General features: G+C 35.5%; 1 protein-coding gene across 2 annotated transcripts in view; it reads right to left on the bottom strand.

Moving 5' to 3' along the window:
- LOC114658127 (septin-7-like) overlaps positions 1-26,729 on the bottom strand; it is a 149,106-nt gene that overhangs the window by 83,339 nt on the left and 39,038 nt on the right. For both annotated transcript variants that reach the window (XM_028810185.2, XM_051932002.1), the window contains exons 3-6: positions 22,851-22,957; positions 12,474-12,574; positions 10,008-10,142; positions 1,619-1,736 (exon numbers count right to left, since the gene is read on the bottom strand). In XM_028810185.2, coding sequence (XP_028666018.1) covers positions 1,619-1,736; positions 10,008-10,142; positions 12,474-12,574; positions 22,851-22,957 — 461 coding nt within the window. The remainder of the gene's footprint in view (positions 1-1,618; positions 1,737-10,007; positions 10,143-12,473; positions 12,575-22,850; positions 22,958-26,729) is intronic.

Raw genomic sequence — 26,729 nt, 5'->3', positions numbered from 1 at the left:
TAATTGTTTGTAGGATGCGAAGACGTTAACTATGTACAAATCTTAAAGTGATTTAATCCCAAATATTTTACAAACATTAAAAACTCTGTACATTTGAGAGGGTGGAAAAAGATGGGTAGCGTGCAGTAGTGCCACAGATAAAAGCTTCTCTATCTTGAAGTACTTCCTACATTGGTTCCATATTCTGAGTGAATGAAGCACAATTGGGTTGTTAGTATATTGGCGAAAACTTGTATTTACTGGGGTACAAATCAACGAATATAAAAAAGTACTGCAGGATTTTATTTCTATTGCGGATCAAGGCTGTGTATGTTCATTTATTTGTGTCAATGTCTAGGTTTTTATAGCTTGTATATTTGCCGCCCAGTAATAAAACTGAAAGTTAGGTAGAGCCATGCCACATTCTACTTAAGTCATTGTTGGGTCATCCTTTGGATGCGTGGATGTTTTGAATTCCAAATAAATGAGGTTATGATTGGATCTAACTTGTTAAAAAATGATTTACTGATTATACTGGAATGCTTTGAAATAGAAAAAGAAATTTAGGAAGGATATTCATCATGACAGTGTTAATTTCCAGCTAAAGTGAGATGAAGGGTTGACCATCTATTCAAGTTTTGCTTAAGTTTTTCCATGCAGACAGCAAATTTTTGTTGATAAAGAGCTTTATGTTTACTTGCAATGTTTACCCCTAGGAGTTTAAACTGATCTGCGATAATAATTGGGAAGGTGTCCAATCTAATATTATGTGCTAGAGTTCACTGGAAAGAGCACACTTTTATTCAAATTAATTTTGAGTCAAGAAATCTTTTGAAATTCTACTAGTGCTGTTAGGACTGCAGGCACAGTATTTTGTGGATCTGATATATATAGTACCAAGTCATCTGCATATAGTGATATTTTCTGTTCAAGTCCTTCTCTGATAATCCCCTTTCTCTCATAAGTATGTTGAAAGTGAACTGCCAGTGGCTCAATGGCGACTGCAAAAAACAGTGGTGACAGGGGGCATCCTTGTCTAGTACCACGTTCTAGTTTGAAGAAGTCTGAAATAATGTTAAGAAAATCTGAAGCTTCTAGACTGGTATACAGTAGTTTGATCCATGCACATATGTTCAGGTGAAACCCACATTTCTCCAATGTAGTGAAAAGGTAGACCCATTCAGCCATATCAAATGCTTTTTCTGCATCCAACAATAATAGTATCTCCTGGGTGTTAGATTTTGTGGGTGAATATATTACATTAAAACAAAAGTTACATTTGATTTATTTCATGCAGCAAATTGTACTATCTTAGTTTTAATAGTTACCTAGCGACTCTAAATTAGCCTCATTAGAGTGAATGTGTAGTCTAGCAAGCCTGATGTCCTGTCTACATTGGTGTTCTCCTTTGTGCTCAGTGTGGCCTGGATAAGCACCAGTTTCATGCAACTCAGAAATAGATAAATGGGCTGGAAAATAACCTGATGTATGAACATTCAATTGTGTTATGATAATGTAATTTTTATGCAAAAATTACTAATTTGTAGACATTTTTTTACCAGCAAAGTTTATTTGATTGACAAAAAGTAAATATTAATTTGGAAAGACAGTATTTTAAGTGATAATGATATGTGAATACCTGTTTTTTAAAATGATGGCACTCCTCTGGGGTGAGTGTGTCTGCTTTTGCAATCAAAGGGATAACATTCACTTTTTCATGAAGTCTTTTCATGAACTCAATATCCAGTGGCTTGAGCCTAACAGTAAAAGAAAAAATACTGTATGTGAAATGAAACATATTTTGTTTGTTTCTTTCGTTTGTAAAATAAAAAAATCAATACCAATAGCAGAAAACCCAATTTATTATATTCAGAAAATTCCCCACTTCAACATAAGCAATATTTCTTCAATTACCAATAGCCCCAACAAATGGTTTATACACATACTTGTCACTATTTTAATTTGACCTTCTTTGTATAGGCATTTTAAATACCTTGATTCAACATTTTCTTCCTCAAATACCTTTCAACCAGTTTATACAGTTTTAACAGAACTTCCAGCAGAAATTTCACCCCTAACCCACATGTACGAAATGCATGTAGCCAGCCCCATACTAATGGCTTACTATCCACTCTCAACAGAAAAGCCAATTTTTGGATTCTTCAAAAAGAGACTGTTAACAGTTTTAAACAAGATTATTATTTTCATTTATTATACAGGGTGAGCCAAAAGGAAGCACCACATTTCAAATGTTTATTCAACAAAAATGCTACAAGATAAAATACATTTCATTACGACATGAGAAAAGGTATACAAAATAAGTTTTTTTCACTGTGTTTTAAAAATGTTGTCTTCAAGATGGTGGCCATCATTAGCGATACACTCTTCGAGATAATTTCTGAATGCTCGCATGGCTCGTTTGGCTATTTCATGGGGAATAGCGGCGATTTCGTGGCAAATAACATCTTCTAGTGTTTCAAGGTTTTGAGGTTGGTGTGTGTATACCTTCGACTTGAGATAGCCCCACAAGAAGAAATCACACGGAGTGAGATAAGGAAAATGTGAAGGCCACCCAACATCGCTGTGCAGGGAGATCAACTTCCCCGGAAACATCTCCCACAAAACTTAATGTACATGGATCTCCATGCCCTATAAACTGTTGCTCCATCCTGTTAAAAACTGGCATCCATCACATTTATTTCTTCCAGCTGGGGCCGCAAAAAGTTCTCTAGCATTTCAATATGATGTTCAGAAGTGATGGTGACTGTTGCTGCCCCCTCCTAAAAAAAAAAAAAAGTAAGGGCCTACAATGCCAAATTCTGAAACAGCGCACCAAACTGTGACACACTCACTGGCACCAAACTGTGACACACTCACTGTACAGGGGTCTCTGATAAAGTTCACGAGGGTTGATTTCAGCCCACTAGCGAAAGTTTTGCTTATTTATGCAACCACTAAAATAGAAATGTACCTTGTTGCTACACATGACGATGGCATCTTGATGAACGGTTTGTAGAATATTCATGCACATCTCTATACGGCTCTCCCAAGGAGTTCGTGAACTAGCATCATTTTGTATGGTTGGAAATTAAGGTCCTCATGCAAAATCCTCCTCAAAGATGTGTTGGAAATGCCTAAGGCACAATCATGTTTGTGCATTAAACATTAAGGAGACTGCAAAATTGATGCCCTTACAGCTTGGATGTTTTCAGGCATTCATGCAGTCCTAGGACAGCCTGGAGATTTTCTTTTCAATGTTGCACTCATCTGTCTAAATTTAGCTACCCATGAAAGAATTGATTTCCGATTTGGAACATCACTGTTAGGAGGAATGCTGAAGTGCGTTCGGAAGGCGTACTGCATAGTGAGGATAGATTTGTTGTTTTTGAAGAACGCTTTGACAGCGAAAGCACCGTTGCGAAACGGACTAAAGCATGTTGCCGACTGAAAACTATAAGGGATGACTTATCAAAGGACCCCCAACTGAGCCCACTCGGCTGCTTCTACCTTGCGCAATGACCTTGGGAAATGTTGTACTTCATTTTGGTTTATCCTAAATTTAAAGAAATCAATTATCTATAATAAATGAAATATTAAAATTTGTCATTGTTTTCTACTTTTACTGACTATTTACTATTTTGTTCATTTAGTGCAGCCTACTATTTTTGGAGTAGTTGAGGAGACCATGCACACTGTTTTTTAAAAACTTTGACAAACATTTAAAATAGTTAAGTGTTTCCCATTTTCTTTATCTTCTTGGTGTCCTGCAGTAGTTCTTGGCATCAATACTTATTTGACCCAGATATCCACTTTGAATTTTAAGGTAAAAGAAACTGGGCACAAAAATAAATAAAAATGAAAGACAATATCTTGGTTGCATATGTGTGTACATCCTTTACAATGAGATGTGTTACTAGGTTAATCCCATATAATGTACAAAGGTATTCGTATTAACTTGGCATTGACTCATTTCAGACTTGACCTAAATAAAATTGGCTATTCGTATTTTATTTGCCTGAAGGTTTCTTGGTTGCACAGTGCATAGATACTTAATGGTCCACAAGCTTAAAAAACTCTATGGGTTCTTCTTGTATATACAAAATCAAAAATTTCCAAGATTTCAGGCATCAGTATGAGAGCATTCATCAGCTTTCACGGTTCTTGGCAGGGAGTTTGCATTTGCATAGAGTTTGCATTCCTAACATACTTACACCACTAAACTGCCAAACAGCAGACTGGAAAAATAATATACTCAATGAAGCTGGAATAATAATGGTTTAGTTGCGCAGACAAATTTGGAAACACAGATCCTGTTTATTCCCCATTTTGTTTGAACTGGCCTTGAGCCCAGTTCAGTGAACAGAAGCCGAAGTTACTTTTTAACATCTGTTTATTCAGTTAACTGGCTATAATGTCTACATAACATAACTTTTTAGTTTAGAAAAAAGAAATGAATTTGCTTAGAATAAAAAAAAAATTACAACAATCAATTATTTTGCTGTATATCTTGTTTTGTGGAATAACTCCAAAAAGAAAATGAAAAAACAAAAACTGTGGGAGAGTCAGGATACATTTTTGATGAAGGCCCATTTAACACCACACCAATAAGCAGACTATAACATGGAGGAAAGATCCTGCTAAATGCGGTTCTTTTTTTCTTGTTTCTTTATGCAAATTCAATAAGCACTGTTCTACAAAGAATGCATACTCAGTAGTTGTTTTATTAAGTAATAACTTTGTAGAACATTAATCATTACAGCGTTAAGCAAACTTAAGAGTACTTTTTTTTCTCTTTTTTAATAGAATGTAGTTTTTGGTTTAAAATATGTTTCATCTCTTGTACATACAGTGCCCTCTTCTTCAGCTGATTCCACAAGTTTTCAAAAGGCTTCAGGTCAGGGGGCCGAGATGGCCATAGCATAACTTTGATTTTGTTATCAACCCTGCAATGGTTAGCTGACATGGACATGTGTTTCAGATTATTATCCTGCTGGAAGATCCAATGATGACCCAGTTTTTGTTTCCTGGCGAATGCAGCCAGGTTTTGATTTAAAATCTCCTGATATTTCATGGAATTCTTGACGCCATGTACCCCAACAATGTTTCCAGGGCCTTTGGAGGAAAAACAGCCCCACAACATCACAGAACCTCCACCATATTTCACAGTTGGGACAAGGTTCCCATCAAACCCACTTTGCATGTTTATTGTCAAAAAGTTCAAGTTTTGTTTCATTAGACCATAGAACACAGTTCCAGTCAAAGTTTTAGTAACATTTTATAAACTCCAAGCTCTTACGTTTGTGGATAACTGACAGAAAAGGATTCTTTCTGACAAACTTTCCAAATAATCAGTTGGCATGGAGAGGCCGTCTGATGGTGTTTCTGGAGACATGATAACCCCAGGATTTTAGTTTTTCTTGCAATTCCCCAACAGTAATCCTTGGAGATATTATTGTCTCTTTTACCATCCTTCTTACTGTAGGGGGAGTAAAATAAACTCTTCCAGGCAAGTTTGTCACAGTATCAATTAATGACCACTTTTTTTATTACAGTATTGCCCTAACTGTAGAAATGGGCATTTTCAGACAAGCACCAATTTTTTTTTATTGCCATTCCCTGAGTTATGAAGGGCAACACACTTCTCCCTCATTTGGATGGAGTGTTCTTTTTTTCTTTGCCATGATTATGGTTGGCTAAGGAAATCTGGCTCTGTGTCTCCTCACATTTGTATCCCAGTTAATCAGGAAGTCATTGATTTCAGCTGGAAAGGTCCTGTATATTCCAATCAACTTAATGTCCAATTTAAATGGGAAACATGCTTCAGTTACATTGTTTCACATTAATTTCTAAGGGTGCCAACAATTGTGGCACATGTGTTTTTGTTAAAAATATTTCTTGATGAGGGCTTTGTTTTTCTTTGAATTAACTTGTTTCATTTTTTCAGTGCAAGATGACGGTTCTTCAGCAAACTGATTTTTTTCTAACCCTTCTTACTAATTTTTACAAGGGGTGCCAATAATAGTGGAGGGCACTGTATATAGTAACTTGCCTTTTCAAACAGATATTATTTTCTGGACATTTTAGATGCATTAGCTTGCCTGTTACTTTCAACAAACTTAACATAATGTCATTTAGGCTGGATGCTAGTGTAATACTACTTGTCTACTAAGTACATTATTTGTATAATTTATTCTAACAAACATCACTAAAAAGAAATTCTGACTATAAAGACGTATAAATCAATATATAACATTACCAGACCCATTTAATCCAATTCAGGGTTACAGGGCTCAAAGCCTGTTCCAGCAAGACATGAAACCATTCTGGACATGCTGCCAATTCACAGAAGCACCCACTCATGCACACACCCACATATGGACAATTTAAAAATCACCATTTTACCTAATCCGTATAATAACTGGAGGAAAACAAAAACCTATGCAGATGAAGAACATGCAAGCTCCATACAGATAATGACCAAGAACAGGATTCAAATCCAGAAGGTAGAATCCACGAAGTACATGCACTAACCACTGTGCCAATACCCTAGAGCAGACTTTAAAAAAAACTCTTTATACACTGTACATTGACTTAAGAATTACATCACTGAATTTACACTAATTATACAGAAAGCATTAAATTTTGGTGGTAGCTAACAGTGCTGGATCTGCATGCTTATGATTTGATCAGAATGACTCAACTAGTATGCAATATCAGTGAATTTTGTAAGGCCACAGAAACGAACTACTGATAATGAATTTTAGAATCATTTCAAAATTGCTTTAGAAAATTTACACCAAAAATAATGTAGAATTACAAATCAGCATTTCAGCATGTTTTAAAAAATGCTGAACGTAATGCTGAAATGCGTCTAATGGGGCACTTTACAGTTAACACTTTAGGGCAGAAGGGTTTTAACCCTCCTTGAATGCCTTCAAAAGCATCTCCAGATAACAAGGTTTGCAATGTTAAAGATTAAAACACAGAGCATATAAAAAAAGTATTTTAGTATTACTGTTTACATTGTTTGTAACAGAAACACATTTAAACGCATGGGTCAGGGGGCCAGGAAAGTACCGCGTTGAAATACTTAATACCTTATTATTTAAATATAGCAGTGGTTGCCTATACTGGGTTGCTTTTTTTGAAATGGCCAGGATAGTAACAGTGGTGATTATTGTGCATTTTTGTACATTTTCAGAAAAAAAATAATTCATAAAAATACATAGATTTGTAAATGAAAATTAGGATGAAAACAAAAAAAAAAAACAGTAATCAGAAGTATCAAATTTAGTTATTTAGCAGTTTGTTACACTACTGAACTGACTCAAACTTACAGAAGGCTCACCAACAAACATTTATACAACTTTCAACAACTTCATAACATAAAATAACATATCTTACAATGCTATTAATAAATGAATAAACTATGTTTCAGAATAAAAATGTTAAGAATCATTAACACCATTTTAGCAACATTAGGCACTTTCCCATATTTTTCTTCCTCCACTATGTTGAGACATAGTGACATCTTTTGGGATAAGACCAATTCTTCTGATATCATCTGATACCACCTGACAGCTGTTCTTGTTTGGCCTCATCCCTTTAACCTCCAATCATTGTTTGCTTTTTGCCACAAATACTGAAACTGCTTTAGCCAATTCCTCCTCAGAACTAAGCCTGCTGCCTATACAGCATTCTGTTAAACTAACATTTATCTTCATTTGACGCCATGATATTACACACAATCATCTGATCATTTTCATCTGTTTGCTCCAGCTTTGTTATATGTAACTCTTTCCTCATCCACAGCTCATGGTCATAGAAAATACTTCTTCACAAACAATTTCATAAACTTTACCCTTCAATGCTAGAAAGGTTCCATTAGAAGTCAGACTAGGACACAGTGTCTGGAATTTTTTCCTAGCTGTTGCTGTAGATCATTAGACAACATCCGCATTCAACATGTCACCCAAGGACCAGAACTTTCCTACTTTCTCCAAAACAAATTATCGATTTATTAATTTTTTTAAATCTAACTTTACACTTACATTTGAATTCTTCACTTTTCGCAAATACCTTCTATAAAGGTGTTGTACTTTTTGCCTGCAGAGTACTCCTCACACCACTATATCTTTTATGCACCCACTTCCACCAAACCCTGCATTGAATTGAGTTTCTCTAAAAGCCACACACACACCACATATTAATGATTCCAAACCTTCCCCACCTCTTGCCTCCTCGTTTCAAGCAATCACCTTTGGTCTTCACTGGAGACCTTTCACTTTCAACCTTGTTTTCCATTTCATTATATTCTACTTCAATTCCACTTCACTTTTTGCCATCAAAACAAGACCATCAGCACACCATAGCTCCCTTGACAATCCTTCATCACTTCTCTAATCACCACCTTCATCACTATCACAAAAAGCAACAGATTCAGAAGAGATCCCTAGTGCAGCCCGCCTCACCTACATCTCAAAACTTTTAATACCCTCATCTGCTGTTCTGATTGTCATTCAAGCTTCCCCATTCAATCACCAGAGACACAAACCATTCATCCACATCTTACCGTCTCAATTTCTACCTCAATAGCTCTTGTGGCTACCTGACAAATGTCTTCTCCAAAACTACAAACACATAATGGAGCTTCTTTCCCTTTGCCAGATGCTTTTCCTGTATTTGCCTCTCAATAAAGATTGTATCTGTTGTTCCCTTTCCAAGCATGAAACCAAACTATATTTCACTAACTTTTACTTTATTCCCAATTCATTCCTCTTGCACTCTCTCAACCACCTTCTTTACTTGCTACAAAAGCTTGGCTGCTCAATATAACCCACCTAACAATAGAATACCATTTGCATAGTATACTGTAATAAGAAAACTTCTTTTTCAATTTTTATGAATCCTCCCTTCACACAGAATCATGTTGCATAGGTCTGTAAACCATTCTGCTCCAGGACCTTTGGCTGCCTTCAGTGTTTTCAACACTTCTCCAGTTGGACCCACTGCTTTACTATTTTCATCTTTATCAGTGCCTCTTTCAAAAACATGGAGCTTGGTCCTTTTATTTTCTTACCATGAGCATCGCTATTTGAATCTTTCTTCTCACTCAGGATCTTCTTCACATATTTCTTCTATGTATCCTTAACCCCATTACTATCAACATTTTTCAAGCAATTAACACCTACTATAATTCATCTTTCTTTTGTCACCTGCTTAGAAAAGCCAAGCAAAATGACACCTTTTATTGGCTAACTAGAAAGATTACAATATGCAAGCTTTCGAGGCAACTCAGGCCCCTTCTTCAGGCAAGATGTAATCCTTTCATTCTTTACTCTGCAGTTCACTTGCAAACTCTATTCTCTTATACTCCTGGGACCTCAAACTGTTCTTTTCGCATTTTTCTTTGTTTCCTTATAGAAAGACCATGTCACATTCTGCCTTTTTTTTTTCTTCCACGCTTTATAGCATTTAATCTTTTCCTCAGTTACCATCTCTAGCCCAGTGGACAGGAAATCAAATTGCTCAAAAAAAAATTAGAATAAAGAGGAAACATGTTAAACATTTTAACCTGAGACTAATAGTAAATAATTTAATAAGAAAAAAAATTATATATATTTGCCCTTGAACTTAATTAGACTTCTCACATGGCTATTCAAATATTTTGTATTTTTTGTATCACTTCCCTCATCCATGCTTGCAGACTGAGTTAGCATTAAATGCACTACTTGTGGAGATACTGCTTACAGGTGGTTTTTTTTCTGGAATTATGAAAATATTATAGCATACATCTATCTGTCTAAACAATGTTTTAATCTACTCAACACTTGTCACAGAAACAGTCTGAAAACTTACAGCATCACAATCTTTACATTTTTCCCTAATATTAAGTATGCATTTGATTCTCATCTTTTTGTGTAAGGTAAAGCAGATGCTAGTATCAGAGTGTACTGTTAAAATCAAGATTGAAACACATTACACTAAAACATATATTAAAAAAATGCAATTAACTTTGCACTACATACCCATGGCCAGACGGGGCAATGAAATAAAGACAGCAGTGGACTCTGTTATCTGGCATGAGCCTTCTGTTAACTCTTGACTCAGCATTCAGAAAATCTTCAAACTTGCTGTCAATATAGTTTATAACTGGCTGCCAGCTGGAAAAGAGACATAGCAAAAATTATTAAAATAGTATTTAATAATATTATAGAATTTTTCCAGCAAACCACTTTAAGTGTTTTTGAGGATAACTGTTAAAAGGCAAACTTTAATATATAAAGCTCAATGCAGGTATGTATACATTTACACACCCTTGGTCTAATCTCAACAAAATTTTGCACACAAATCCCAGTTTATCAGATGAGACAAACTACTTTGGAATGTAAATTTTTGACCCTGGTGTTACCTTGGGGATCACTTTTTACTATAGTGAGTTTTAAGGACAGTGACTTTTCTTGAATTTTGACCCCTAAAATTAATTTATTTCAGACCTCAAAATCCAGGAAAAGGCATTGTCCTGTACTGTATTTGAACAATGTGATTTATCACTTAATTATTGTCCGAGAAAAAAAAAATGGAATTTTATCAGAATTTATTCTTTTTCTGGGAAAACAATACCTCCTAACAAAAAGACTATAATTGGTAAAGTGTGTTCTGCTGCCAAATATAAGTTAGATTACCCAGGCAAAGTATAAGCATAGTAAATGATATAATAAAGTAAGAAACAAATTGCAGCTAGATCTGGAAAGCATTATGGTAACAAAAATTGCAAAATGTAGTTTCAATATATACTAGCTTTTTGATGTGAACTTCATTAACAACAATTGCAATGAAAGTAAAACTGGAAGTAAAACATTTTTTCACGATGAAAATGTTAACAAAAATAAATAAATAATAATTTCAGCTTTTATGTTCTTTGCCTGTTTGCACATATCTTCTTATATAATACGCTACCGTGGCTGTTCATTTGTCTGTCCAGGATTTTAAATCACCTGTAGCTCGCAAACCATTTGACCTAATGACCTGAAATTTGGTACACATACAGTCATATGAAAAATTTTGGGAACCCCTCTCAGCCTGCGTAATAATTTACTTTCAAGGAAAAAAGAGAACAGTGGTATGTCTTTCATTTCCTAGGAACATATGAGTACTGGGGTGTTTTCTGAACAAAAATTTTTACAGAAGCAGTATTTAGCTTTATGAAATTAAATCAAATGTGAAAAACTGGCTGTGCAAAAATTTGGGTACCCTTGTCATTTTTCTGATTTGAATGAATGTAACTGCTCAATGCTGATTACTTGCAACACCAAATTGGTTGGATTAGCTCGTTAAGCCTTGAACTTCATAGACAATCATGAGAAAAGGTATATGTTGTTATATGTTGTTAAAAGTGCAACTAATGGGTTTCAAACAATTACAGCTTTTGGGCCTATGACAATGTTAAAGATGTAAGCATTAAAATATATAGTGGGAAAAATGGGATTTGAATAAGAAAGTCAGCAACTGCATATTTCATTGACACTGTATGTGCTAGATTTATATAGTGTGATGAGCATGGAAAAGTATGCTTTAGTATAAGAATAAACCAGTTTTTTAATCAGTATTTTTGAAGATGATTAGGGTGCGTTGAAGCTAGCCAAGGGTAACTTGTTAAATTGTTCTTTGTACAGTATATTAAATTGTACTTACTGCATCATGTGCCAGTTTAACAGATGGCTAGTACAGGGAAACTTTTCTTAATTTCAACAAAAAAGAAAAAGAATATGTACCTGAAGTCAAGTTTATTGTCTCAGACTGCTATAAGATGTTGGTGTACAACGTGAATTGTTCCCTATGTTAAGTTTAGTTTGAAATTTGATGAACCTCCATTCATTTGACAGCAAAGGTCTGAATGCTACCTAAGACACTGTTACAATTAGTTGTTTTACAGCTTTTTGGTTCAAAATTGTCTGAATAAATTTTCTTAGATGATACTGGAACACAAATAAAATAAGGGACTCATTTGTTCAGTAATGTGCTGGTTGTAGAATACTCATCCACTGGTAAAAGACCGCATGATTGAGTTTTTTTCCCCCACATACTGTTACTGTAGACTGGAAAATAAACAAAACACTGACTAAGAATAAGCTGTTACTTTTACAGAACATGTTGTTAAAAAGATCCAGAACTATATATAAAGGTGGAAGATAATTTGCTTTTGTATTTCCCTGTGTTAGCATGTGCAAAGATGCTGTGTGCCAAAACAAAACCAGTGTTTAAATGAGAGAATTTAGTATAAATGGTTCAACTAATCTTAAATAAATGAGAACATCAATTTTAAAACAAAGAAAATTGCAACATTTAAGATTACACTATTACCAAGGATGTACATGGATTACCAGTTTATTAAAATGAACCAGGCCACTATAAAAAGGAAAAGAAAAGCCAACTTTGTCAATTTATTAAAAAAGTCACTGTAAAATATGTTACACTAATTTACATAAACATACCAGTTGCTGTTGTCCACTGCATCTCCAAAACCAGGAGTATCAACAATAGTTAAAGTTAGCTGAACACCTCCTTCTTTAATAAGAACCTTTGACTGCTCAACCTGAAAGAGAAATATTTTTTACACCATAACAATATTAATGCTGCTTTTATTAAAATTCTAGGCAGCTGCAATTAATTACTTTCTCTTATGTAGCTGGTACTGTCTCAGAGTAAGAAGCATTACATATAATAAATGAATTGTTTCAGACGTGAATAAAAGAATAAGAACTGGCTAAATAGAATACAGAAAACTTAATGTAAGTAAATAAAGCATTCTATTTTTTCAAAAACACACTTTTATTAATAAATGAAAATTTAGATCCATTCAGCAAAATTAATCAACAAACACTTACTGCTTCTGGTTCTAAAATGCAGACAATAATAGCGTTTAAAAACTGGCTGCAAAATTACAGCATATTCAGGTTCAGTGACTTAAAATGCAGCCATCCTTCTCGAGTTCCTGAGTCAGCTTACAAGAGAAAGTTTGACTAATTTCTCTTATCTCTGTTTGATGTGCTCACTTGCCTAGCTTGAAGACTGACCTAATACAGCTTAGCACATCTCCAGCTACAATAAAAACTTCTGCTTTACTCATAGAATACATACAGTACATCTGGAAAGTATTCACAGCGCATCTCTTTTTCCACATTTTGTTATGTTACAGCCTTATTCCAAAACGGATTAAATTCATTTTTTTCCTTAGAATTCACACACAACACCCCATAATGACAATGAAAAAAGTTTACTTGAGGTTTTTGCAAATTTATTAAAAATAAAAAAAACTGAGAAATCACATGTACATAAGTATTCACAGCCTTGGCTGTAAAGCTCAAAATTGAGCTCAGGTGCATCCTTTGCTCAATACTTTGTCGATGCACCTTTGGCAGCAATTACACCCTCAAGTCTTTTTGAATATGATGGCACAAGCTTGGCACACCTATCCTTGGCCAGTTTCGCCCATTCCTCTTTGCAGCACCTCTCAAGCTCCATCAGGTTGGATGGGAAGCGTCGGTGCACAGCCATTTTAAGATCTCTCCAGAGATGTTTAGTCGGACTCAAGTCTGGGCCACTCAAGGACATTCACAGAGTTGTCCTGAAGCCACTCCTTTGATATTTTGGCTGTGTGCTTAGGGTCGTTGTCCTGTTGAAAGATGAACTGTCGCCCCAGTCTGAGATCAAGAGTGCTCTGGAGCAGGTTTTCATCCAGGATGTCTCTGTACATTGCTGCAGTTATCTTTCCCTTTATCCTGGCTAGTCTCCCAGTTCCTGCCGCTGAAAAACATCCCCACCGCACGATGCTGCCACCACCATGCTTCACTGTAGGGATGGTGCCAGGTTTTCCCCAAATGTGATGCCTGGCATTCAAACCAAAGAGTTCAATCTTTGTCTCATCAGACCAGAGAATTTTCTTTCTCATGGTCTGAGAGTCCTTCATGTGCCTTTTGGCAAACTCCAGGCGGGCTGCCATGTGCCTTTTACTAAGCAGTGGCTTCCGTCTGGCCACTCTACCATACAGGCCTGATTGGTGGATTGCTGCAGAGATGGTTGTCCTTCTGGAAGGTTCTCCTCTCTCCACAGAAGACCTCTGGAGCTCTGACAGAGTGACCATCGGGTTCTTGGTCACCTCCCTGACTAAGGCCCTTCTTTGAGTACTGAGAAAAGTGCTATATAAATGTAATGAATTATTATTATTATTATTCTCCCCTGATCGCTCAGTTTAGATGGCCAGCCAGCTCTAGGAAGAGTCCTGGTGGTTTCGAACTTCTTTCACTTACGGATGATGGAGGCCACTGTGCTCATTGGGACCTTCAAAGCAACATAAATTTTTCTGTAACCTTCCCCAGATTTGTGCCTCGAGACAATCCTGTCTCGGAGGTCTACAGACAATTCCTTTGACTTCATGCTTGGTTTGTGCTCTGACATGAACTGTCAACTGTGGGACCTTATATAGACAGGTGTGTGCCTTTCCAAATCATGTCCAATCAACTGAATTTACCACAGGTGTACTCCAATTAAGCTGCAGAAACATCTCAAGGATGATCAGGGGAAACAGGATGCACCTGAGCTCAATTTTGAGCTTTACAGCCAAGGCTGTGAATACTTACGTACATGTGCTTTCTCAATTTTTTTTATTTTTAATAAATTTGCAAAAACCTCAAGTAAACTTTTTTCTCGTTGTCATTATGGAGTGTTGTGTGTAGAATTCTGAGGAAAAAAATGAATTTAATCCATTTTGGAATAAGGCTGTAACACAACAAAATGTGGAAAAAGTGATGTGCTGTGAATACTTTCCGGATGCACTGTATGTACAGATGGAACATAGAAAGTGCTAAAAGGTTAATTTCTTGCCAGACATGGAACTAATTTCTACATATCCAAGTCTCAAGTAAGCGTCAAGTCAATAAGAATAGACTTTCTCTGTGAAAACAATTCTGAATAAGTAGTAATAGCAACTTGTATATAAAATTATTGTTTTACTTGGAAGTAAATTGCTAAGATGCTATTGATATCCTAGAGTTTCCTCATAAGTGCACAGTGTCTAACACCTGCTCAAAAAGGTAATTGGGTCAAAGCATAACCAGTATTCTCAATGAGGGACATTCAGTTTAGTTACAGCCTATAGTAGTGTCTCTGCTCAATTAGAGTACTGCAGCTTTCACTGACTCACTTCTGTCATTGATAGGACATGGTCTTCATTTAACAATTAACTCTAGTATACAAAAGTATATAGAAATACAGTAAAACCTCGATTATCCGTTAGGGGTCGGGACCAAGGCTGTGATGGATAACAGAATAGCTACTTTCAAATTGATATACAGTAGATTAGTTTAGTGAATAGTCGAATTTATTTACAAAACAAAATATTAGGGCTGAGCAAGTTAATGCGTTATTATCGTGTTAACGCATTAATTAATAACAGCAACAATTATTTTATATTGCGTTAACGCAGTTTTTGCTATTATTATTATTATTTTGAAAGCCCGAGTCTCGCTAGCGATCGATAGAGATTAGTGATCTTCTTGTTACAGCGCTTTCAATACACTTTTTCTTAAAGGAAAGTTAGCTTTGTTGATTTTACCTTGATTCCCTGCGCGTGCATGAGTAGTGAAGAGCAAACAGCTTCTAAAATGGCATGTGGGAAATGCAAAAGTGAATGCTTAAAACAAAATCTGTGGATGACATTTTCTTATTATCACTGAATCGGACTCTGACTTGTTGGACTCCGATTTTGATGCAAGTGATCTGGAGATGTAGATCGAAAATGAAAGTGAGGTACCGGCATCAGCTGATCAGTCCCCAGCTGATGTGGTGGTGCTGAACACATTCGTGTGGCTTATGCACCTATGGCAACGTTCACTTGGGAGGACAGACCCTTACGATTACAGGAGGTACAAACCATATTGTGTCTCACTGCAACTGCCACCCCTGTGCACCTGTCTCACAAAGACAGCCAACCCACCATGCATTCCTGCTGGCAGTGGAGTCGCCCCCTGCACAGCCACTACTGCTGCAAACAGGCGCCGACAGCAGGCACAACAGGCAGCAACAGACATTTTATGTTGATTTGTGTGAAACCATTGCTTTGTGCGCTTTTCACAAAACTGAGTTTTTTGTAAAAAGTATTAGCCCTCAAAGAGTTGCTACTGAACATACACGTTTCACTGGAACAGTGTGAGGCTTTTGCTGTATTTTTTAATCAAAAAATTAATGATATTAGAAATAATATAGTACATCTCCCCAATACTGATCCTCTTAAACCCCAGTACTCCATTATAAACAAATTAAATTCTTTTACCAGGATAGATTTACCTGATTTATATAAAATAATTTCTCAACTGAGACCATCCACCTGTATCCTTGACCCAATACCAACAAGTTTTTTCAAAGAAGTATCCACTGTGCTAATTGATAGTATTCTTGAGATAGTAAACTCATCATTAGATACAGGGGTCTTCCCAGACTGTCTTAAGACTGCTGTAGTAAAACCCCTGCTGAAGAAAAATAATCTTGACTCATCTGCTTTTGAAAATTTTAGACCTATTTCTAACCTGCCTTTCTTAAGTAAAATGCTAGAGAAGGCAGTCATTATGCAGCTAAATGACCACCACAATAAACATGCTATTCCTGACATGTTCAGTCGGGTTTCAGAACAAATCACAGTATAGAAACTGCACTCATTAAAGCAGTAAATGACTTGCAGGTGTCTTAAATTGGTTTGAGTCCTACCTGGCAGGTAGAAAATTCTTTGTTAGCTGTGGTAATTATACTCTATATGGTGCTCCACAAGGCTCTATCCTGGATCCGCTGCTCTTTTCGATTTACATGCTTCCATTAGGTCAGATTATCTTGGGGCATAACGTGAGCTACCACAGCTATGCTGAAGACACACAGCTGTATTTATCAATAGCAACTGACAACCCCAACACTCTTGATTCACTGACACAATATCTTACTTGTGTTTCTGAATGGATGAGTAGTAATTTTCTCAAACTAAATAAGTAGAAAACAGAAATTTTAGTGATTGGCAAAAATGGATATAATGAGGTTGTTAGAAATAAACTTGATGCATTAGGATTAAATGTCAAGATGGAGGTAAAGAATTTAGGTGTAACTATTGACTCTGACCTGAACTTTAAAATCACATATTAATCAGATTACTAGGACAGCATTTTTTCACTTAAGAAATATAGCAAAAGTCAGACCTCTTATAACATTGCAAGATGCTGAGAAATTAGTTCACGCTTTTGTTTTCAGTCGGCTAGATTACTGTAACACACTCCTCTCAGGACTACCCAAAAAAGACATCAATCGATTGCAACTAGTGCAGAATGCAGCAGCTAGAATCTTAACTAGGAAAGGAAAATCTGAGCACATCTCTCCAGTTTTAATGTCACTACATTGGTTACCTGTGTCATTTAGAATTGACTTTAAAAAATACTGCTTATAGTTTACAAAGCCTTAAATAATCTCGCTCCATCCTATATTTCAGAATGTCTTTCACCTTACACTCCAAATTGTAAACTTAGATCTTCAAATGAGTGTCTGCTTATTATTCTGAGAGCTAAACTTAAAGGAAGTGGTGAGGCGGCCTCCTGCTGTTATGCACCTAAAATCTGGAATAGCTTGCCAAAAGGAATTCGCCAGGCTAAGACGGTGGAGTACTTCTAAAAACTGCTAAAAACTCATTATTTTAACATGGCTTTCTCATAGCTTCATTTTAGTTTAATCCTGATATTCTGTATATGCATTTAATTATCAATATCATTCCTGATGGCTCCGTAATCCGTACTAACCCCTACTTTCTCTTCTGTTCTTTTTTCTAGTTTTCTGTGGTGATCAAAGCACTATGATGTCCCTACATTGATGAGTTAAAGGCCAGAAGTCCGTCATCATCACGTTCTTCCATGTGAACCCTGAATACAATGAGGACTGATTGTGAGGTCATTTATGTTAAGTAGAATGCCTAGAGGGGGCTGGGCGGTCTCGTGGCCTAGGAACCCCTGCAGATTTTTTTTTTCCTCCCTGGCCATCGGATCTTAATTTTACTATATGTTAATTAGTGTTCCCTAATTCTATTTTCTTATTTAGTCTTTTTTTTTTTTCTTTCTTCATCATGTAAAGCACTTTGAGCTACATCATTTGTATGAAAATGTGCTATATAAATAAATGTTGTTGTTGTTTATACTGCTCCCTGATAAAAGAAAATGTTTCTGCTGGTATCTGTTCTGATAAAAAAGAAAACAGATTTATAAATATTAACTTGCTGATGCTCGGAAGGTGCCTGTTATAATGTTGTGATTGTAGCTCTGGACTCCGAGGGTAACTTGTTTTTCTATAAGAAACTAGATAAAAAAACGCTAATGCCCTGGCTGTAGCAAATAGCTTTGGTTTTATATTTAATTTGATTACATTAATGTTTAAGTTGAGATTTACAAGAAATATTTTAACTGCTACTATGTAAAGGGAATACTGCTGTTAAAAAGCACCTTATTTGTTTGCAAACCAAATACATGCAATACACTACTTTTGAGTTCATTATTGAATTTTGCACATAATGTGATTATTGAGACTGTCGGCAATTAACCGCAGACAATCATGCAATTAACACTAAAAATTATATTAACAAAATATAATTTGGTATTAACAAAAGTAATTAATTCATGTATTATTGTAACAACTATTGTAATAAGCAAACAACTCTGAGGTACTGGAGTTTTCTACGTTTTACGTGGAGTCTACGTTCTGTCTCCTACTCCGTTATTTGGGTTATGGAGCACAACTCCAAAACAATAAAAGAAAGCTTTCCCTACCAATCTGTTAATTTCCTGCCACTCACGTTCTTTCTCTATACCACAAACACTGCTGCTTATTGTTTCCTGGCACCCTTCTCAAAACAGCTGTACCCTCCTTTTTCTCCTAAGTTCTCCTGTCATGCATGTCTGTCCCTTCCAGAACAGAAGCCGTTCACTTGGTCCCACCACTTACAACATTCATTCCACCTTTTCTGCTCCCTCACAGTACATCACAAGCTGCCTGTATTTTACAATATATTAACAAAACATAATATAACAGAACTTAAAATGAAAATTGCAATACAAAATAACATTACCATCAGTGGTTTCCATTTTCAACACATTTTTCAATTTTGTCAGCATCACGTTTTATATTGTTTGCTGTTGTTCAGCCTACTCCATAAACTGAAGCACTTTCGCTGTTTTGTAAACTTTTAATAATTTCAATTTTTTGTGACAATTCCAACACCACACGCATATATTTATCATCCAATAAAAATGTATAGTAGATGGTCGTATCAAAAGAGAAAAGCTATGAAATGTTATTAAAACTGAAGGTACCTAATTGACATTGTACACGCACAAGGGAGAGTTTTTTTTTTTTTTTGCCCTGACGGTTAATGGAGACTGACAGTTAATCGAGTGATGTATATATACCCTTGGCAGTGTTTAGCTTCGGTAATGTTTGTTTTTGTTAGGCAAGATTATCTCATCTTCCATGAAACAAATCAAATTTGCCATGTTATAATGAAACAACATGAGGGTCATGAGTGAAAGCTCTCCAACTCACTTGCAGCCAATATGTTAAAGAGTTTAAACAATCTTAACACAGTTGTCACTTAATTTAAGGATATAAACATCCTAACCAGCTAAACATTATTTTTCCGATTCAGGTTAACATAATATAAACACTCCACACTTCTAAAAAAAAAATCTAACAAATGTAAGCTACAGATGGGGCTTTGATGCTCACCATAGCACCAGTAGCCTTGCACATTACTTACTCTATATGCTAAAGCGCTTATGTTGCTCTTCTCTGGAGCTTCCTATTAGCTGGCTTGGCAGCGGGAAAGATTCTCACTTGGACTGGCAGTTCACAGAGATGGGAAAAGAAGTGGACTGTGAGTTGCACTCACACCCTACGTGGAGAATGTGTGACTCTAAATCATTGCAAAAGAGCATAGTTGGGGGTTAGAGAAGGGCAGCGTGAATTGAGGTTAACAGAGTTGTTGTTAAGCCGAGGAGATAGATGGAGGGATCAGTGATTGAAGTGGTACATTAGTTGGAACAATTACATCAATTACAAAGTTTGCTGCCAGGGATCTAGACAGCATATCATTCTTTATGAATCTTGAAATAACATAGCTTGAAGACAATGTTGCATTGACAATTTTTGACCCTCAGATCTTATCGACAGCCACACAAATGTTTGCAATAAAGTCTTCAGTAAATTCACAATAGCCAAAATTGATAATCCACAATGCTGATCCATTAATTGCTGTTGCCCTCCAATAGGTTGATTAGTCCTGATTGACTTACGTAGCTATTGAGTACTTAAGAGTATATTTGAAAAATGTAAATAAAAAGAATGCAATTTGAAAACTAATAATTGTAGTAAGTCATTTTTAAATACTATCATATAAGTCAGAAATATTAAGACTTATGTACTGCACAATTCAAGTCATTTGACCAAGTCCCTAACCTAGGCTACTTGCTGTGAAAAAGTATGTATACTCCAAATAGTTTGCTGGTTTTTGTTTATTTTGGTTTTGTGGTTTTTGTTTTTTACATTTTTGGGAAAAGTATGCTTCATGATCATTTCAACAATACTGAAAAAGGTAATCTACTTTGAAAAACTTCTGAAAAGAATAAAAGAACTGAACACATATCGCTCATGTTTACCATTTAAATCAACAGAAATGCACTTTTCTTGTGTGGAGAATGCATGTTCAACCCTACTTTTATTACAGCATCATATTTGTCAATTAGAATAATGTGCATCTGATTAGAAGTTCAGAGGGTCCTGCCTTGCATAAACATCAGAAAATTGTGCTGTGATTTGGTCTTAGCAATTGTTTTGTGAAACTGCACCATGCTGAGATAAAAAAAAAATTTGTGACGCTCATAAGAATGATTTTTGATGTCTATGAAACTGAAAAGGGTTGTAAAGCCATTTCCAAAATAAATGCAGTTAATTATTCCACTTCCTGAAATATCATTTACAAACATAACATTTTGTAAACCCCCGCCCCCCCATACTCTAAGCAAAACAGCATAAATACATACAGTGCATACCGGCCCTTACCCCTTCATCGCAGTGAGTTTTTATTTCAGGTGGAAGTACAGTTATAGAACACAGGTCCTGCCTGAAACCAGAGCAGAATAACACGCTGGTGTTCCTTGCTAAGTACTTAGAGAAAATATGTCTGTAAGTGTTGCATGAATACTGAAAGAGTAACATATTGGAGGATGTTTTATTAACTTTGAAAGTTAAAAAGGGACATGAAATATTTTCTTTGTTCAAAGAACCATTTTTTTTTTTTTTTTTTACAAGATGAGTATGTCATTTTTGCATGAAATTGAAAGATAGTCACGAGTCTGATAAATTTTCAAGGAGCCATGACAAGTTAAGGTTGAAAAATTTTTTTGAACTAAGGTTTTAAATAAAATTTGCTAAATTTATCATCAAGGTAAATGTAATTAGAAATTACCATAATACTTATTTTAGGTCATATCTCCCTGTCTCACAATACCTAACTACTGATAAAAGAATGTCAAAACTATACCTTTACTTTAATAAAAATACATAATTAGATAATCAGAACAAGGATTTATAATCTAATTCTCAGGTAATAAATGTAGTGTTCTTTAATTTTTGCCAGACAAGGAGAAATTCAGTTCATATTAGTACACCAAAAACATCACTCTTGACTATAAAGAATTACACCATATCATTTGTGTCCTAAGTGACTTGTGTTGCTGTTAATGCCGTTGTACTTGTGAGATGGCAGTGTAAGCAAAATAATGTTTCAAAGTGCAATTCCCAGCACTGAATCTGATCCATCTATACAGTTAAAGCTCCCTGATGGAGATAACTTACTATACTACGCAAATTCATTTTTCTTCTCAGATGAAAGAAAGCCACTTTGTCCATAATACAATGGGTCCAAAATATATTGTACTACTTAAAATCAGAAAAAAAAAGTAAATTCAGTCAGCTATTCATAAATGTATTAAAAAAATGCTACCATGTATGGCAGCCTTATTGCACTTACACACTGTGGTATTTATAAATAGCTGAGTGAATTTACTTTTTTCTTAAATGACTGTAAATGTTAAACACACACATGGCCACTTTCTAGCCATTTTAATAATATTTTATTAAACACATACACCTATAATTGTTTCTTTTCTTCTCCTTATTTATTTTTTGGAAAAGGGACACTTAATGTGATTATTGCACTGAAAATATAGCATTTTTAAATGTAGTAGTAGTGTTACTATGTGTAATACAGTGAAATTCCTACATGCAAGTTCAACCAACATACAACACATTATCCCTTTCTGGCACTATGATAAACAAGAATGTTTATAACTTCACTTTAGTTAATAAAAAAATATAAATCAGCTCACCTGATATGCTTTTTACTCTTTTTTTTAAAATGTATTTAAATACATGAAAATTAAAATAGGCCAAAAATACATCATAACTTACTGTAATGATCCTTAGAAATTAAAAAGAAAAGAGGTATTGGGGAAATGCAGTTTTGACTGAAAACAGATTATTGAACAGAAGTGTATAGCGCTACTGGGGCTCCATTATATGTCTGTTCATCTCATCTTTTGCCAAGATAGTTTTTCCTTTCTTTTTAGTTTCTTTCCTTTTAGACATTCTGGTGTGTATTTGAGAGGGATTGTTGTTGGTCATAATAATATTTACTTTATTTATTTATTGAGCTTCTGTAAAAAGCCAAAATACCCCCCCCCCCCCCCCCCCCCCCCACACAAATAAAGTGCTATCTATTTGCTAACATAGTTGCTTACTTGAACAGTCTTTTTAATCCGCTGAGAGGGACCTGGATATTCCTTGGAATATAGATCAGTAAGGAACAGAGAATTTATTAAAGTTGATTTCCCAAGGCCAGATTCACCTGAAGAAACAAAAAAGGAAGTTAAATGCAACACATTTGCTCAAACTCAATAAGCAGTTTTTTTAGGAACAAGAAAATAACTTATAATATTTGCTACTTCTACAAACATTTTTCCCCCAATTGCAAATTTAAAACATGGTGCTATTGCAAATGGTTCCTCAAGCCTCTATATATCTGACCCAGGTATGCATGAGAAGACCACTAGACATAGCCATGAGGCCAGCCACTCTATTACTGCCTTGCAGAAGAGAGTTGTTACATGTCAATGATGACAGCATTCCATTACACAGGCTTGAAAAATACACTGCAAAGTCAATCACCAATCCAAGGTATATTAGCTCCCACATTTTAGGTGCATTCACGTAAAATGGGAAAAGCAGTTACTGTTATATTAAAGCCTATAATCTATCTGTGTTTGAAACAACTCAGCTACTAGTGAATCGAAGTGTGTTAAAACTGGGTACACTTGTTCATCAAGGAAATCTGCCAAGAAAATACCATTTTTATTGAGATATTTTGCATGATGTATACATTTTTGAAATTTAAAAAAACTTGTAGCATTATCTGCACATCTTACAACAGAGAAACACACTATGCAACTGCAATTATGGTACTCACCTACTGATAACTTTAGTGTTTCAAGCAATACAGACACTTAATGACCGAGTCCTGTTCCTACAACTAGATCATTAAGCAAATTGTTCAATAAGCAAGGAGCTGCCAGCTCTTACAGTTATTTCAAGCATATAGCACTGGTACGCCCTTTTCCAGACAATAATGCTTGACCATGGTTATGTAGCAATTGATGAACCAATCTTCAAATAAAGCTTGCATCATCAATATTTTTTGCACAATAGTAAACGGGCAGTGTGTACTTACTAATCTGCTTCAATACACACGGGTTCTCGGAGCAATACATTAGGAAAAGCTTTAACGTGAACACAGCGACATTTCCTCCCAACAACAATGTAACCCTGTCCTTAAAAGCCTTGAAATCAGGCATCGTTTTAGCTTCTTTGTGTACATAGATCCTTGTGGACATTTTCTTTCAAAAAAAAGACTGGTTTCATCCACAATGAAGATCTGCTCTGGACGGTAGCCACCTATCTCAATGATTTCAGCAAATTGGTTAGCAAATTCTTCCACTGCTTCTACATCTGGGCTTGATGCTTCATTACTGATAGACCGATTAAGGGAACAAGACTGAGACAGGGTGATGCAAGATGAGATGCCTGACACTGAGATGCCATGCTGCCGTTTCCATTACCAAAGTTCTCATACGGCGTACAATACCAACTGGTCAGAGAGCTGGTCACAAGTCTGCACAGTCGTTAAACAGGTAAGTTACTAGGTGAGAAATGTCTATTTTTAAATCCCCTTGTAACTGTAACTTCCAAAAAACTTACTGTTCTAAAAGAGCTCTAGTATACTACAACTCACAAAGGAGTTTACTGGAAAAAGCAAGCTTTTTTCCCCCCAGGTAAAGTTTAAATCTACAGACTCAAAAAGGTAATTTAATGCTTGTCATATAGCCACTCCTGAAGGCAAACAGATCCTCAACAGAAGTTAATGAGCTTACAGCAGAATTATGTCCACACCAGCCACTTAAACATGATGCTGCTGGTACAAACAATTGCAGAAGATTGAGCAAACATCTGTTATACCATCTTGATCCTTCTGCTGCTTTAATGGAATAGTCCATCCAAAAATTCTCTATATATTTTGTTTGTAGGTTATGTACCCCATACGTTTGTAGCGATGTCCCAAGAAAAAAACTTTAATCTCATGTTTCCATGGAGAATGGAGAGAACACTGTTTCTGATTGAATGGCAGCCTATGGTGAACAACACTAGAAAACTGTAAACAATATCAAAAGCATTCATGAAAAAAATATCACTTTACTCATGTTGCATAATCCACATATCAAGTCCTCCAGTTGTGTGCTCATAACATGCAAATAGGTCTGTTCACATGCAAATCCAGTTTTCCCTCTACTGTGTCTGCCTCTCCCCTCATTCTTTGAAAAAGACCACTGTGCTCAAATCAAAAGTGCATTCACTACATGAATCCTGTATAATAGTATCTAAGAGTGTTTATTGACTAAGAATCTGTTAGATATCCATTATATTTCAAGAAAAACTTTACAGAGTATTATAAATAATACTCAGGAAAATGTTTCAGTACATCATTACAGATTCTTGAATCAAATGTCAATTGCAAATATAAGTTCTTTACTGTAATTTTGTGACAATACAAACAAAAACCTTAATTTACATTTATTGTTTTAAAACAACCCAGAGCTGCCATGATAGTCACCAGTCCTCTGAAACTCTGAACAAGGTTAAGCAGGATTTAGAACAATAAGTAGGTGGCACAGTGGTTAGCACTGTTCTCTCAAGAATCTGGCATCCAAGTTTTAAAATCCACGCCGTGTTATTGCCCATGGGGAGCTTACGTATTCCAGCAGTATATTCATGTGATTTCCTCCAGGTACTCCTGTGTTCCTTCCACAATTTCATTTGAACAGTGTTATGCACGAGTTGATTTTTTGGAAATGGCCTAGTTAACAATACCTTTAGTAAAAAGTATGTCTTTGGGAAGTTGTGAGTATATGATTGGATAACTGATATTTGGATTATGTGACAAGTAATTTGATATTTTTTACAATGATATTTGGACATTGTTTGCTATTAAGCATCTGGCCCATGACTACAAACAGCACTGAGGCGAGTAACAGATACAAGTGATGTTTACAAGATTTCAGTTTAGAAAAGAATAGAGAACAAAGTTACAAATTATCACTATATGGGGACAGGTTGTTCTGCATTTTCCTTGGAAGTCTAATGGGTGTTACGACTTACTCTTGCAATCTATGAATTTTTTTTATATGTTACAAATTTCTGAGAGAAACAACATACACAGACACCGTTGATTAAACATTGCACAATTACTTAAATTCTATGCAAAATATGCAACATCTGACCAATCACACTATGATAGTGAAGATCACACACTGAGAACAAACAGCCAGACAAATTCAGTTAAGAACAAACATTTTATTTGTGTGTTTCATGGTATAACTGTTAATAAGCTGTTAATAATGTCATCAACAAAATTGCTGTCTAAATTTGATGTGAAAATTTGGGAGCCTGAATTACTGGTTTGTGTCCCATATGAAGGTCACATTTTTTTTTTTTTTTGGTCATTAATGGTTCCATATGCACAACTCCATGAGCCAATCTAACCCAGGATCTTTAAAGACACACTCCCTTGACAACAGATTTTTGGCAGTGGAAATGCAGGTCTCTATTGGCAGTAACTTTTACGCACTCTACACATGCTCCCTTCAGGGCCAGATGTTAACCCAAATGATTCTGTTACATTAAATTTATTTTCTCCAGCTTCTATTAATTTCATGATATGCTAGGAATATTTACTACTTTATGAAAATTTAAATTAACTTCAGAATTGTGAAATACCAAATGACTCTCACACAAAAACTTTGCACTATATTAATAACAGAGAGCTACTGTTTTGTGTATGGCTGATGCACCGTGGCTATCACTGCACTTAAGCAGACATGTACTGCACTTGAACTTAATGTGCTGCAACATGTTTTATGTCAATTCATTCTACATAAAGAAATAAAGCAATGAAACACCAAAAGAAAAATGGTTGAGAGTCAAGATGAAACAGTAAAAAGGACAGGAAAAGAACTTAAACTTGTATGGAGAACAATAACATAATATTAGTGGGAAGCATACAGTACAGA

This window comes from Erpetoichthys calabaricus, chromosome 9, assembly GCF_900747795.2.
Source record: "Erpetoichthys calabaricus chromosome 9, fErpCal1.3, whole genome shotgun sequence".
NCBI lineage: Eukaryota > Metazoa > Chordata > Cladistia > Polypteriformes > Polypteridae > Erpetoichthys > Erpetoichthys calabaricus.
The sequence above is the reverse complement of the archived record's forward strand: the minus strand, read 5'-3'. Positions and strand labels throughout refer to the sequence as shown.